Source organism: Neodiprion pinetum, chromosome 5 (assembly GCF_021155775.2).
Source record: "Neodiprion pinetum isolate iyNeoPine1 chromosome 5, iyNeoPine1.2, whole genome shotgun sequence".
NCBI lineage: Eukaryota > Metazoa > Arthropoda > Insecta > Hymenoptera > Diprionidae > Neodiprion > Neodiprion pinetum.
This window is the reverse complement of record NC_060236.1, coordinates 28,294,752-28,311,290: the sequence shown is the minus strand read 5'-3', so window position 1 is coordinate 28,311,290 and position 16,539 is coordinate 28,294,752. Positions and strand designations below refer to the sequence as shown.

Sequence of the window (16,539 nt, the reverse complement as noted above, 5' to 3'; positions counted from 1 at the left end):
AGAAAAAAAAAAGGAAGAAGATCGAGCTAAAGAACACAAAGTGAAGGAAAAAACCTTTTCGCCTTATTTTACACACACATGATACCTTAACCATTTATATTTATAATTCAGATACCGAAAATATCGGATAATCTTCGACGGTATTGTATAATGATATATATGAACGTTGCATTTTATTATTATTATTAGTATTATTATTATTATTGTCATTGTTAATGTTGTTGTTGTTGTGTACATATATTTGTACAAAGACACGAAATACCGAGTTAAAGGTACAGGAAAGACGACTTGTTCAGCAGATTCGTCGTACGTATTATACTTGGGACGATTTCGTTCCTCTGCCTGTAGGTGATCTCGAGTCGAAACCGGAAGCGCAGTGCCACAGCCAACAACATCGAAGCCCTCTCGTGTTATATACCGAGATATACGTGCGCAAGTGTAAAATACGCTTGGCCATGGATATTACAACATATACACGGTGAAAATATTTGATACATGATTTTTTTTAATTGTCGTTCAAATACGATCACGTCTACGGTGTTCAAATATAGTGTATAGGTATACGACCGACATGCCTTACAGAGAGAAGAAGAAGAAGAAAAAGGAGGAAATAAGAATAAGAGGTGAAATAAGATTAACCAAAGAGGCGTACGTCTTTTTAACTCTGCCGCGACGACGGAGACTGTCAAGAGTCCAAGGCGATGCGCGATATGTACAGTAGGTATACATACAGAGTACGTTAATACGTACAATACTTGAATAGAATAATGGCTCAAAGTGTGCATGCGGAGCTGGCCGATGATCGTACCTACCATGCATACGTACAATATACGTAGGAACGAACACATGTCACTCGTAGCAAAAGCAGCTGCGTTGCCGCCGCGTCGCTGCATGGAGTATACTATAATGTGTTATTAAAGTGATCTGAACTTTCAATTGGTTCGAATTTGTCCCAGCTATACAAGCGCGAGAGTGACACCTACACACGAGAAAAGAAATTAACCGAGATACTTAACACAGAGGGAGATGACGAGCGTGTACGTATAAACGGCCGACAATAATCGACGGGCGGAAACAAGAATTCATAACACTCCCGTACATGCATATTGCATATATATATATATATATATATATATATATATACACATGTATATACATATATGTATAATATAACCTGTAAAATATGCATAAAGGGAGTATTTAATATTCGGCGAGTCGCTGCGGGCTCCAGAGCTTGTACAGACAGACGAAATTTTGTGTTTATCTTACACGTATTACGTACGTTTTAGCTGCACACCGGCGAAACACGCATAAGCTGTAAGTAATATGCGAGTGCCTGCATACGAAGCGACGAGTATCATTACGCCATTTACCGTTTACCGTTATCACGCATACACGTGAAACCTGCATCCGATCCGTGTACACAAAATTCCGTGTTTCGTTTATTATTCTTTTTCCAAATCTCCTCTCTTATTATCGTACCGACTCGCTGTAACGCTTCTACACACCTGCATATGTACAGGTTATGCACGGCGTACGTAAGCTGGTGTGTATTAATCCAGTCGGAATTTATGCATATTTGAAATTGCAATTCTTCGATGCCACCATTCCCTTTTTCTAATCAATCATTGTGAGGTGAGGGTCGTCGATAGTCTTAATCCGAAATGTCTTCCAAATTGTCCGGTAGCTTTCGGCCGCCATCTTGAATTTATTGGGGAATTTGTTTTGTTTTTTTTTTTTTAAATAAATCGGCCATTTTCAAATTTTTTACTGAAAATTATCATAACAACGGGACCGTCCGTGAAATGCGGTACCGCAGTTTTCAGCTTCGGCAGTTACTCCGTCGAGTAAATTTACCGTTTCGACGACAAGTTTATTTTCGAATTCAAATAACACGGGCAATAAAAACAAGATCACAAATTGCTCATTTATGAAAGGTAACCTTACTTCGGTGAACGCCCCCTCATTACCATCCGTGGGGTTTTGCTTGCTCCCCCCCTCTCGAACTGACAACGTAGTTTATGGACGACCCTTAGGCTTGTAGAAACTTTAATTCTCCACAACTTCGGATGTAACAATTTCCTGTCGAACGATTCATATTTTTCGACTCAAAGTATTAATTCAAAATGGCGGCGGACAAACTACCGCAGAATCTTGTCAAAGTACCCCCTCCTCTGCCAGCTTTCAACGATACGAAGAAGAAAATAGTGGAATCGAATAATTGCAATTTCAAATGTATGTACTTTCTATATTACACGCATACTCTATATACTATATATATTCCGTTTACCAGACTGACGTACGAGCGTACGAAACATATGAAGCTGCTATCACGGCGCGGTTTGTGCAGGAGGTATAAGGTGCAGCAGCGGTGTTGCGATGTTGGGATGGGACAGGAAGCCCACGATTAGCCGACGGCTGGCTACCGTAGCGCGTCGAGTGAAGCGAGTGCGACACAGCTGCGCGCACCGAGAGTGTAACGTACCAGACGTTGCAGCAACCGACTCATCAACTCGTCCGCTCTTCGTCCATCCGCTCGGGTTGCCGGCTCCTCGACACCGCAACCTCGTCGTCGCAGCCTCTCTTGTCCGTATACAGTACGTAAGATATACGTACGTACGAGTACCTCTACGGAGACTGGCAGAAATGCGCGTGAAATTGATGAAACGAAGATGAAATTCAAAAGAAACGAGTCGGAACGGTTATATAATACAGTGATTTAACCGGCTTTTCAATAATTTTTTTATTTCACATTTTGCTCGAATCTCTTTATTTGTTTATTTTATTTATTTCTTTTTTCCTTGTCGTATTGAACAAATGGTATTTTATGGAAATTTAAATGAGGGGGTGAAAGAAGGTTGTACAATATCTACACTGTGGTCGAAAATATTGGTGAAATCTAATACCACGGAAATATTGTAAAATTATCGTTTATTGTATGATATACAGAACAATGTGAAGGAAATTATTAAAGGATCTCGAATTATACCGAAATACTCGACTTTTTCAACATCATTCGAGAGTCGGGAAACTTTCTTTTTCTATCGCACGATACTTCTCCATTAGTAAAACTGTATATATCGCAAACAGAATTTGAAAATGAGGTACATAATTGTCGTAATTGATATACATGTTACGATAATTCACGACACCGTGACCACCTGTACGTTGTGGCGAAGGGAGAGAAAGAGAGAGAAAGAGAGAGAGAGAAAAGGAGAAAGATAAGAGGATATCTACACGCCTATAAATAAATATAATTATAATGACTGCAATATTATACGCTTGTGGAGTCTATAACAGTGTACATAATCGATCGTGTATAAGCACATGCACGCATGTTACAACTTGACGATTCAACGTCGGTGTATAAAAATAAAATCTAACATGTCGACATGCAACGCGCGTTCATCCGGTGCCGGCATACTCGTATTATAATGTGATTGTTGCATACATATAGGTATGTATTGTACGTATACACGAGTTAAATGCCCATTGTGCACTATAAAATCGTACATGTGCACGTATAACGGATATATTATAGGCGCACGCATGCAGCAGGAAGCGCTTGCGATGCATCGACTCAGCTGACTGAAGCACTACTAGAGGCAAAACTCACGGCTAGACAGCAGGTAGAAAATCGTGTACGTACAACAATTCACCGGCACGCCGTTGACTGCCGGTATACCCTCGATCCGACAACCAAGACAAAAATAGACTTCGATAAAAATTCCATTACATGCGTACCTACGTACGATTTGCAAAACAGTTTCATGAAGCGGTCGCCTTTTACCTCCGAGAGCAAAAAAAATCAGATAGAGACGTTTGAAGTAGAAAAAAGATATATAAAAAAAAAAAAAAACACGCAAGAAATAGAAACAATGATTTGCCGAATTCGATTACCTACTGAATATACCTATGTGAAGTTTATAAATCGCACACTTGAACCAACAAAACCGCGGAATTATCATATTACATGTAACCTGACACTCTACAGGTCATCTTATTGATATCCGTTTTACAATTCTTATACGACTCGTCGCTATTTCGACGAAATCAACGATAGCGTCGATCCGTATAAACGTTACGATTATTCCTCAGACGTTGAGATAAATCGTGTAAATAATGATAAATAAATGTTTGTATGTTACGTATGTATAATACTCAATTGTCAAACAACAAAGCGTCGATAAGATACATGCACAAAGTGAATTCCTAACGACTAAATGTTCGGTCGTCTGCCTTAAATTTATTGCACACGCGCTACAATTTGAGAGCAATTATTTGCCAGGGTTACCATCCGTCTAACCACAAATATTTTGGCAGTTTTCCGTGTTTAGCACAACTGCCAATAACAGCTGTCAAATTTTTTTCTTTCTTTTTCACGTCAGACAGTTGGTCGCCCTGTCAAACAGTTACTACAGGATCCGTAGCGCGTGCGCGTTAAATTTAACCAAACTACACGCACCATGCAGTCGTTAGGAATTCACTATGTACAACGATTATCATCTGCACGGCGACTGACGCTAGATTTCCGTGTTTTCGAGCCGATTACTCTCTGCAGGGGATAAAAATCCCTAGTATGTAAAATAATCTTTCCGCAGATCGGTATTATATAACGTAATAGGGGATATTTTTACCCTCGCGACAAGACTGCAGGCACCACGTGACGGAACCGAGGATCATCCCTGGGATGCGAAACGAGTGGGCGAATGAATCACACGCGTGTTGCACGGATTTCGAGCGGGTTCCCAGCTCCGCTGCTCTCCCCGTGTACCCAGGTGTCTGGGTCAGCTGTGCGCACTCTCGACGCACCCAACACGGGCCTGAGTGCGTATCTGCATGTGTATGTATCTATGTATTTATGCACGTAAGTGTGTAACTTACTATTTAACACGCGCGCGTCCGTGTATCTTGTAACTTGTACCATCAGTGTCTATAAAACCCGGTTGTTATCTTCCTTTCGCGTGTGCAGCGTATATGTATACATGTATAAGGTACAATATATACGATACCTATACACGTATACATTATATACTGAAAACCATGGTTTCGTCGCAGTAGATGCCATAAAGCTGCTACGAAAACGAGATAAGGGAAGTCCGCTGCATTTATTATACAGTTCCCTCACCACTCCACCCCTCTCTCGTTTTTCTTTTCTCGCCTACACTGAGAAAAATTTCATTTGTTCTAGTAACTAGAAAAATTGAATAAAACAGGTATCGTTAAAAAAACTGTTTGAATATCGTTGGAATTACGAAAAACGAGATACGCGTAACCATTTTGCGCTATCGTCGATCCTTTTTTGGTAATTGCAACGCAAAATCAGTTTCTGAGGTTTACTCTACTTTTTCAGTTAAATAAGGCTTTAACGTCAATTTATTGTTGCACAAGCGGTAATTTTCGCAACATTTGCAAGAAAATCAAGTAACAGTGATCGTAATGAGAAAGAACAGTAACGGGTACTAGACTTTCTGGTAACAGTTACGAAACTAATTTTCATTTTCTACCTAGAACTATATTTTTCGATTGTGGTAAAAAATGAAAATAGTTAAGGACTGAGCGGTAACCGGAACTAAAAGTATCTCTCAGTGTATATTTTACGTTAATTACCACGTATAATCTATATCTATTTATTACACGTGAATTTACGTTATATAGATAGGAATCTACCGGTGTAATATGCAGATATAAAAATGTTTGTCGAAATAACGAATGAATAAGTATACGTATAATGTACAAGCTTACATGCAGGTATATATATTGTATTCTAGTAACTTGCGTTAACTAGAAGTTTGGTCAATTTATGTATTTAAGCTTTTTACCAGCACTGTTTAACCATCATAATTTCATGATAATATTATATATATACCGTATAAAAATGTATATTAAACATTTCCTGTTCAATATACGTATGTATATAGTTCGTTAGTATGAATAATAAACTATAATAATCGCTATGAAAAATGTAGGCAATGAAATTGTAAGAGTAAAGAAAAAGAAAACTTTGCAAACAAAACTTTACGATGCCATTGATATAGAGTCACCACGCGAAAATGTGCCTATGTAAATATTCAGGAATCCTATTTGCAAAAATTATGTAAAAGGTTTCGAACGTACCTAATGTGTAGACGTAATACACGTATGTATCATGCACGGTACCTGTACGGCTTATTGTATTACCTAGTTAATGATCTTACGTAAGAGGGCCAATTATTCGACTCTGACGTATATATATATTAATAATGGGTTTCAGATCACTGATTGACTCGCAAACAAGCTTACCACGCGTTATAAAATTAGCGTCAATGATATACGTACGTATGTATAGATATGCAAATACATAAGTTACATGCATAAATGTATACGTAATAAGTTGGTAGATTAACCCTTACGTTGCACCCCGGGGTCAATATGACCCCACGGCATCTGTACCGTAAATTCCATATGAAAAACATGCAAGACAATCCGGATTTGCTCAAGAATAAATAATGAAACATCGTAAAAATCGTTAATTCATTTTTTTTTTGTAAATTCAACTTATCTCACTCAAATAAATACCTTTTTTCATCGCGCCGTATCACCATATTTTTTTTGCTTAAATATCAGTATCTCGAGAGTTACTCTCAGTCAATCTTCAGAACAAAATATTGAAAATTCACTAAGTTATACTTTTTCGAATAGCACGTTTCATTTTCCGATATTTTATTGTTTTATGAATGTTTTTTTTTTTTTAATTCCAAATTTCATCTCGCTAAAGGTATATAACACAGATCTACATCCAAAAAAATTGGACAGGTTTTGTTATACTGTTTCTTATAGATTTTCACTCACTGAAACCCGGTATCCCAGAATTTTTTTAAAATTATTTAATTCCACTTTATTATCACTAGTCGAGAATTGAATTGTATATCTATTTGTTAATATATGAAAATCTTTCTTATCACACGAGCATGAAAGGTGGGACTTTGCGTAGCTGTTAAACGAGACGAAAATAACCGATTTCATCTCAGTGTTGTAAAGGTAGATTATCACACAATATACTATTCTTATCATTTACAGCCGTTAATCGATCATTACAGATGATTGTTTGCTGAAATTATCAGTAATTTTCACCAATTTCAAACGGATGGTTGATGCATGTTTGTATTAAACGAATGCGTACACATACGTCCCTGCATGAACGCTGCAAGCTAGTTTGAAAGATGCGACGGGGTTGTATGTCGGTAAGTATACATATTGGAACACGAGGCGATCTTGCGAGAGCACCGAAGACACACCTTAATCGGTGCGAAGGCACTTTATGCCTACTCTCAGTCCGTAATTCAGGGATTTCCAACGTTATTAGGCGAGGTTAGCTGGCATAAATGGATGGCTGTCAAATCAGCTAATCCATCGATTGATAGACGTGTGTGTGTGTGTGTGTGTGTGTGTACATATATACGCATATATACCGAGTTATACACCGCATACCCATCCGCGAGTATTTTTATAACGTGAAAAATAATCTGTCACGTTGTGCAGCGATTTAAGTCTAATAACATGAACAAACACAGGCCTGTACATATCATACCTGTAACATTATAACACCTGCGTGACGCCCAGATGAATAATTTCCTCGATTCTTAGTCTTCGTTTTCTTCTTGACGTCTGCACTTGTTTATTGTACGGACTCCGAATCCCCCCATCCTATGTAATGTAATAACAATTAATCGATGTTACGTGTATCGAGAAGTAGTATTAACAAATTAAATAGGTATATAATATACACCTATATATATATATATATCTACAGAATACGTTGTTGGTATATTAAAAAGAATCGCGGCGTGCGGACATGAGTTTTGATATTAGGCTCACGACGTGTTATAGACGCCACACGTTCACGCACCATGAATCATTCATAAATATCGAGAACGCGTTTGTGAAAATAAAGGGCGTAAGTCGACGGTCCGCCAACACGTTAGACGGGCGAGGCGACAGTTAAATTTCTACCTTTTGATGCTATACGGTTCTGATTTCCCGTCACATTCTTACATATGCATGTTCTATGTATACGCACACGTGTTTCAGTCCTTTTAATATTCATCATCGTCAGCGATACATCATCGTGTTATGTTGTTGGAGAAGAGTTGGAGAAGAGATCGAGGCACGAGCCGAGTCAGCCTCGCTCCTTGCAGCTTTTCGATCCATCACGGATTACTCATTTTTATTTTCCTACTTCCTTGACGCAAGTTTGCATCTGCACGTGTGCGAAGTTTCTCTTCTTCGTCTTCTTGTGTATAATTAGTTTTTTTTTTTTTTTGTAATTTTTCTTTTTATGGTCCTTTATCGCGCACCTGTATTCATATATCACGCATATTATACATAAATACATGATATGTAGAAAATTTTTCAACTACCGCGTAAATCACGGTTTGGTATAAGATATACGCATAGGTATACGTACCGTGTATATACATATATATGTATACACAGTCGTAAAATTGTTACGCAACTGTGTACACATACGCACCTTATGGATATAATGGAAAAAAAAAGAAAAAAAAAAATAACATTCTCGGGTGAAACGCTGCAGGTGTTTATCAATGGGAATATTCATTCATATATATATATATATATATATATATATATATATATATATATATATATATATATATATATATATGTATATGTATATATGTAGGACGATAAACATCCGCGGTATATACAGGCTTGCGTATACACTGTAATAATGTGTATAGATGCAGTATAATATACCCTGCATAAACCGGAGGCATGCGATTAAACATACAATACTTATGACATGAACATAGGTGCATACGTGTGTGCGTTTGTGTGTGTATATATATGTATACATCGATGCACCCCATTAAAAAAGGGGTCAAGAGAAAAGAAAAAGAAATAAAAGGAAATAATCTTATCGCTGGAGCCGGTGTAAACGAAGCCGCGTATAACATACCACAATATCAGACGGTCTGCAAACGAGAGGAAAAAGAAGATATTCGAATCAAAAATTGAAACGAAACGTGTTTAACCATGTGAGGCTTGGAAATTGCGGTTATAATGAACGGAAAAAAATAAAATAAAAAATGTTTTAGTCTTCAAGCAGCATATGAATGAGCAGTAATTGTGTGTCTATCGGAAATAAAGGGAATAAAAATGGATTTGAAACTAAAAAAATTCACCAACTTGTAAGACATAATAGCGAAAAATAATATCGGTTATAAAGCCCGATACGGTCAATCACAAATCGCCTAGCGATATAATGTATATCTAATGCATGATTGACATGTGTGCACAGCTATTGCACCTCTGTTGTACCTTACGCACACGATACGATGTGCATAAACTAATTAAGTAATAACGCAATTCCTATACCAAGGCATACAGCAGCGATAACGAGGTGTTGGATCGAGGGGAAGTAGAGAAGTGGTAGTAGTAGAACTATCGCTAACTGGGGAAGGCCGCGAGTGTTATAGCTGCCGAGACGGTGAGAAGGCGCGAGTCATTCTCATTCGAGTCAATGCAACGCGTGCAAAGCAAAGGAATCACACACGTCGTTGCGTGTCGTATGGGTTCTACGCTACACAATCGCATGCGCAACACGACGTGGAGTACTCGACACGCGTGTTTATTATACCTCGCGTATGCTCGCATGCAGAGCGAAGCAAGCGTCATAGGAGTCTACATGCACGGCACGCAGGGTGCACGTATATATGTACACTTGGGGGCAATGAATCTGAGACAGCTAATTTTTTACACTAGACAGTTATGTTGGCAACACAGGGAAACCTGCAGCGCCACAGTCGGCCGAGCGCGAAACTAACTCAATCTCAATAAACATAACATAACCCATGACCGTCGAATCTAACCCTAGAATACCACGGGGATAATGCCACATAATGACTTGTTGGATTGACACGTCAACGACGGTCATGGGTTATGTTATATTTATTGAGATTGAGGTGGTTTTGTGCTCGGCCGACTATGGCGATGTAGGTTTGCCTGTGTTGCCAACTGTCTAGTGTAAAAAATTAGTCGTCTCAGATTCATTGTCCCCAGGTGTACGTATATATATGCGACTGCGTAAACCTGCGACGCGTTTTCCCCGCGTAGATAGGTAAGGTATAAGGTAGGTAGTTAGGTATGTGAGAGGAGAGCGTCACGTCGCGCAGAGTGGTTGCCGATCGCCACTGGCTGGCGCCGCCGGACGTTCGACTTGGCCTCCCCCCTTCGCCGACCGACCTTCTTCGGCATTCCCCTCACTCGTCCAGGGACCCGCCCCGAGGGCATCAACACCCCCGACTAGCAAAGGATTAAAGCGCGAGCTGTGCAGCCTCATTTGCTGTAACAGCTCGATATTTTTAACGAGCCGATGGTGTTGCGTGTACCGTTCTTCTTCTGTTAATTACCAGACTCGACGGTGCATTGAAAAATCGCCTGCAATAAGTTTTGCAAACAGTTTCTTATTTCTCTGGATTATAGGTGTGATGTATGTACAGTAAAATACGTAAATGCCTTAATTTTCCGACTAACTTGTTTTTGATCCGAAACAAAAAGCAAGTTCAATTCTATATGAATTATGTGAGAATGGCTGTCGAAGCAGCTGACGTGAGAAAATGGAATGCATTGTCGCATGATTCGTATATAGTCGAATTGGAATTTTTTTTCGGACAGAAAACAAGTTAGCCGAAAGGTCAAGGCATTTATTCATTGTACCGTACAGTAGTATTCATTAATGCCTTCCCCTTCGGACTAACTTGTTTGCGGCCCCAAAACAAAATGCGATTTCGCTTGTATACGAATTATTTGATAATGACTATCGAGGCTGCTGACGTGAAGAATGAGATGCATTGTCATATAATCCGTATGGAACGGAACTCGCATTTTGTTTCGGACCGAGAACAAATTAGCCGGAAAGTGTACAATAATTTTCATTAATAGGTTCCCGGTGGCTCGCTATTCTTTTGGAATCAATACCGGAACGAGGTTCATTCCTAAGCAAATTTTACATGCTAATAAATAGCGACGCAAGTGATTGGATAACAAACGATACGTTCATCACGCATGAAATTTCTATAAAAAGTAAAAGCGTTTCGGTTTTGTTTCCAAAACAATTGTGAACCACTGGGAACTTATTACGAACGGTCAAACGTATACCGTCCATAACCATAAACGATAGAAATTTGCAAATGACGATATAGACGGTAAACTGGGAAGGGAAAATCGAGCGACCGTTTACGGGCGAGTGAACGATTCGCAATTAGCTCGAAGCTGCGGCACAAGCGCCGGTTCGATGCCGTCGCTGGCATTGCACGAATACGTTTATGTGCGCCTGTGTGCGCGTAACTCGTGCAACGATTGCGCCGTTGAAGAAGTAAAGGCGCGGTACGGCGACACGACGTTGGCGGCGTCAGGCATTCGGCGGAGGGCGCGGGGAAGGGTAACGGGCCAAAGGGAGGGAGGCGAGTATATAAACCCGAAGGTGAGGGGCGGAGGCTAGTCGACTTCGATCTGCAGGCGCAGTGCGTGTTGCAAGTGAGTTTTTGTCGTCGAGTAGAAGAAGAAGTCGAATTCTTCGACACAACGCGGCGACACGGCTACGAAGTAAGATCGTTCATTGTGCAGAGAAAATAAACCGGCTTGAGGCGCCTGGTGGATGGATAATCGATCCGATTGAATAAAAATTTTTAAAAATAAACAACGGAGACATTGTCAATTATAACAGCAGATTCGTGTAACGTTCTTGAAATTTCAGAGAAAGTGTAAGAAAGGTACAGAATAATAGTAGTAGTAATAATAATAATAATAATAATCGTAATAACTGTAGTCGTAAAAACGTATTCTACAACGAAAAGTAGCAGTATAAATAACCAAGACGATCGTATCGTCACGTAGTAAGTGTAACGAATCGTAAGGATTATCGTCGGTGCAATATTAAATCACACAATTACGGTGCCGTGATAAGTGTCATTAATAATTGTCCGTTGTGTGATCATAAAGATAGCGCAGGATATATTTACTGTAAACTGCAGTGTTGTACGCCGTGAAGGATATATTATCGAGCAGTCATCGAACTTGCAGGAACGTAGGAAGGAAGAAGGAAAGGAGAGGAGAGAAGGCGAAGTCGCGGTGCAGGTCTAACCGTGAGAAATCAATACCCGAGCAAGTCGGGGGCGAGTGACAGTGAAGAGGCGAAAAGAGAGAGAGAGAGAAACAGACCGTGTTTGCGTGAGTGCGCGCGATTGGTGACGTGGTGTAAAAATATATACACACACACATTTATACATATACATATATATATATATATATATATCAGTTTGCACCTGTTCCTGCATTTACGTAACGTGGATATAGTATACAACGATAAGTAAATACGCGGTTACGGGTGTACAGAGAGCTGACTGAAAGTCTGGTGCAGGTGGAAGAACCGCGGTAACGAGAACGAAAAAGGGCGTGCGGAGGGGTGGGGGGGGGACGGTCACAAAAAAAAAAAAAAAAAAAACAAGTGTTAATAAAGCACAATGAAGGCGATGGTGGTGAGTCCGGTTGGCGGAAGAGTGCCGCCTAGCCGCGGTATCCTACACAATGGTTTGGGCCTTAACGGTAGCCGAAGAGATATGGAAGCGGAGGAGGTTGCGGCCTATCTGACAAAGTTGAGGTCGCTCGTGCCGGACATGCCGAGGAAAAGGAAACTCTCGAAACTCGAAGTTATACAGAGGGTAATCGAGTACATATGCGACCTGCAAACCACCCTCGAGGAGACGAACGCACCTGAAAATCAGCAACAGCAGCAGCAACAACAACAACAACAACAACGTCAGCCTTTACAGCCGCTTTCTAACTCGACGACAACGACGACGACGACGACGACGACGACGATGATGGTTCCCGCATCGTCGCAGAGTCTCATCGTTACGACGACGGAAACAACGTCGTCAGAAATTTCCGAACGGTGACGGACGCGAAAAGACAATCCCTAAATATTTTGTCTCGTTCAAGCACGCGAGCGTTACATGGCACGCTGCGGTGCTCAGGGAGTGTAAATACTGTACATAGATATATTATGTATATACATATATATAATGTACGCGTATACATATATATATATATATATATATATATATTACTCATCGTCATTCCTCAGTTGTAAGAAAAAGAGATACCCCCCTTCCCCGCTGGTCCCAAACACACACGCGTTTGCAGAAATAGAAGAAAAACTAAACCGGCGACATACTTGGTATTAATATACACGGAAATGTATAATGGGTAATTATTATTACCTCCGTCTGAAGATAGTCCTGTTACATGGAGTTGTACCTATTCATACCTACTTACTCTGTACGCACGACAGCATGATAGTAACGGAATTTTGTGAATATTATGATTATTATTGCTATTAGACACTCGACAATTTATTCCACAAGAAAAAAAAAAAACCACACTCACATACGATATAAATTTATGTTATGTTGTTTTCGCTAATATTATCGATTATTATTGATTATTAATATTATTATTCTTTGAAACAAGCGATAGTTTTTTCCTTTCTTTTTTTTTCAACAAATTTTTATCGTCACGTTATTGACTCTCCATAGTTTTATTTAATTGTTTAGATAATAAAGGAATAAAAATAAAAAAAATTATTCATATTAATTATTGTAATATTATCATTATTATTATTATTATTGTCATTACTATTACGTTTATAAGAAGAAGAAGAAGAAGAAGAAGAAGAGAAAAGAAACCTACTCTATTATAGTGTATATTTACAAAGACTGAGAAAAAAAAGTATAATAATAACAAGCGACATAAAAAAAAAAAAAAAAATTGATATAGAAAAGGAAAAAAAATGAAAAATAAAAATAATTATATACAAGTGTAAATATATAACATGCGGTCATTGCGATGAGTGAAACGATTTGTTTGCGTCTCACATCGAATGAATGAATAATATAATAATAAACTCAATCGTGTCCAACAACATTGCCTGTGCATGATGTGTACATTACGCATTTTTGTTTATCAATCCTGTTGCTTTTTTCCATACTTGACAATAATAATATTTTTCAATCAAATCTAATTTTTTTTTATCTTCTCGTCGACAATTATCGACGATTATCCGTTCGGAATATAATGCGTGCAGTTGTTTAACGCTTAAGTTGACAATCACGTGAACTTTTTTTTTTTTTTGTACCTCGTACCAGTGCATATCGAATAATAGAAACGCGGTCTGGCACCGATGAAGATAATTACCAACAATCATATCGTTTACGAGTCAATACATGCAAGTCTTATTTCCTTTTTGTTTTTAAACCGAAAATTCATAAAAATATTTCGGGCAAACTCTGCGACGCTTAATCGTAGAATGAAACAGCATCAGCGGTATACGATCGTATATACATTATGCCTTGCCAAATTCGCGCTGTTCGACGACCGAAGAGGTAGGCATTCGTTTCTTTGCCCTTTTGTAATTATTATCCAGCTGCGCGGAACCGAACGCCTGGGCCGGTATTGATCCGAGTTCCGAGTCGCGTGCGCGTTGCGCGGGTCTCGGGAAACCCGGCTTGGGAACGCGGGGGCGGCGAGGTTTCCACGCGTCAAACTGGGAACCGGCCGATGATGATGGGAAAGCCGAGACACCCCAAGTTTCCACCTCGCCTCGCCACTCCAATCTACTTCCACTTTCTATTCATACCGAGGGGCGCGGATCCTTTTTTAGGGCGAGGGAACGCCACCATTGTACGGACTATATGTATGAATATCTACAAGGACTTTACCGGTGTGTGTGGGCAGGCAGGCCTCGTTCTGCGAGGGTGAAACTCTCTCTCCCCGTTGTCACGTTGTTGCTGGTGGGTGCAGCGGGTGCCGGAATTGTACGCAGACACTCTCAAGTTTGCGAAATTTCGAATCCCCTCAGCACTGATTGCGCACAGTCGCTACGCACGTGTAAGGAATGACGATTTATCGTTTGATTAAAGGCTGCTTCTCCCCTCGGCAAATCAACCTAACGGCAGAGATCGGTGTACCAAATGGACTACATTTATCCTAGTTTCAACTGATTCAGATTATTCATTACCAAATACAAGTTTCAGGAAAATCCGTGATCCGGAGATCTGTTGCGACTAGGTAATCCGTAATATGTAGTCAGGTACTTGGAGACGTTTAATGAAACTCTGACATACTTACGTAGTCTTAAATTTCCAATTTTCAATCAATTTCTCAGACTAATTCCGAGCTTAGAATTTTCAACGATCACGACGTGACACAGTAATTTTAACTTGAATGTATCTTCTTCCCGATGCGGGAGTCACGGAGAAATTGATCAATGAAACACAATTCACGTCTTGCTGCGTTCAGCAACGCTCTCGGAGGATTCTGTAATGTCTGGTTTTCGTCATTGGAGAATAGAGAGACGGTATTGTGCGTCATGGGTGTATCCATGTATGAATGAACGAATGAATGAAACATGTCTGGCGAATCCCGCAGTTGAGGACTCAGGCGTATAATCGGCTGCGGTGTGTAATGCGTGAAGCGATGCTTCTGATGGTATAACATATCTTCGTACAGATATGATCTATAAGTATACGTTCCAATATATATATATTGGAACGTATATATATATATATACGAGTGAGGAAACGTATACTGAGTAGAGCTTGAATTTTTACATGACTTTCCTCTGCACGTGTGCCACGTAAGTTATGCGTGACTAATAGGCGCCGTAGTTAGTAATATCTTATCGAAAACTAATATTTTACATTAAGATAAACAACTTCTTCTTCTTCCTCTTCTTGCGGGATACCGAGGCGACTCGACTGTAAGTTTAAGGTCCGCCGCACTTGGAGCCTGTTTTAAACGGCGGAGTGCATTTCGAGAGACTACTCACCCAACTCCAACGAGATATAAGGCTAGACGTACGTAATTACTGTATAAACAATAAACACATCTCTCGTTAGAAATATGATACTACTCGTGATGCTTATCGCGTTTAATAAGTCGCTGCGACGCCGAGCTATTACGTCACCGACAGTGTAAACAGGAATCGAAATAAAAGAAACCGAAGACAAAAACGAAAACTAGCAAATAAAGCCAACGGTAAAAAGATAAAAGTCTCTGAAGCCTACTGCTAAGGTTTCATTTGAGATTCTATACGTTTTTCGATTCTACATGCCTGCAATAACAGAGAATATTGAATTTTTCGATACTTCGAATAATCTCCAAGTACTCGATAAAGTTGCAATTCGAAAAAAATACCACTCCTCTATCATTAGATTTGTTAAAAATGTGTCGTTTTTCCATTAAATTTAATTTATATCAATGAATGAACTTGACCGCAAAATACTACGAGATTTCTCAGTTTTTCAGCTGTAACTTTTGAAGCGTTGATCACAGCGATTTGAGATTATTCGTAATAGTTTTTGTTCGAAAAATAAATCGTCCATACACCCTATCGAAACATCGAATTAAACGTTTTTCCAAATTTGGGTAATTTTCATACTTCTATCCATTTAGGCAAATGAAATACCATTAGAAAGC

The 16,539-nt window shown here is 39.5% G+C and overlaps 1 protein-coding gene and 1 long non-coding RNA gene across 2 annotated transcripts; both read left to right on the top strand.

Annotated features, from left to right (window-relative positions):
• The first annotated feature begins 735 nt into the window (after positions 1-735).
• On the top strand, positions 736-3,914 carry LOC138190949 (uncharacterized). Its single transcript, XR_011177080.1, has 2 exons — positions 736-1,037; positions 2,294-3,914. It is a non-coding gene; the product is annotated as an uncharacterized lncRNA (long non-coding RNA).
• Positions 3,915-11,492: 7,578 nt separating this feature from the next.
• emc (Basic helix-loop-helix domain-containing extra-macrochaetae) lies at positions 11,493-13,893 on the top strand. The gene has a single exon (XM_046629426.2). It carries the CDS (start codon positions 12,525-12,527, stop codon positions 12,957-12,959), a length of 435 nt encoding a protein of 144 aa, XP_046485382.1. The 5' UTR covers positions 11,493-12,524; the 3' UTR covers positions 12,960-13,893.
• The last annotated feature ends 2,646 nt before the right edge of the window (positions 13,894-16,539 follow it).

Bases quoted from the DNA above. Each gene is read 5' to 3' on its own strand.
- emc (XM_046629426.2), top strand. From the start codon at position 12,525: ATGAAGGCGATGGTGGTGAGTCCGGTTGGCGGAAGAGTGCCGCCTAGC.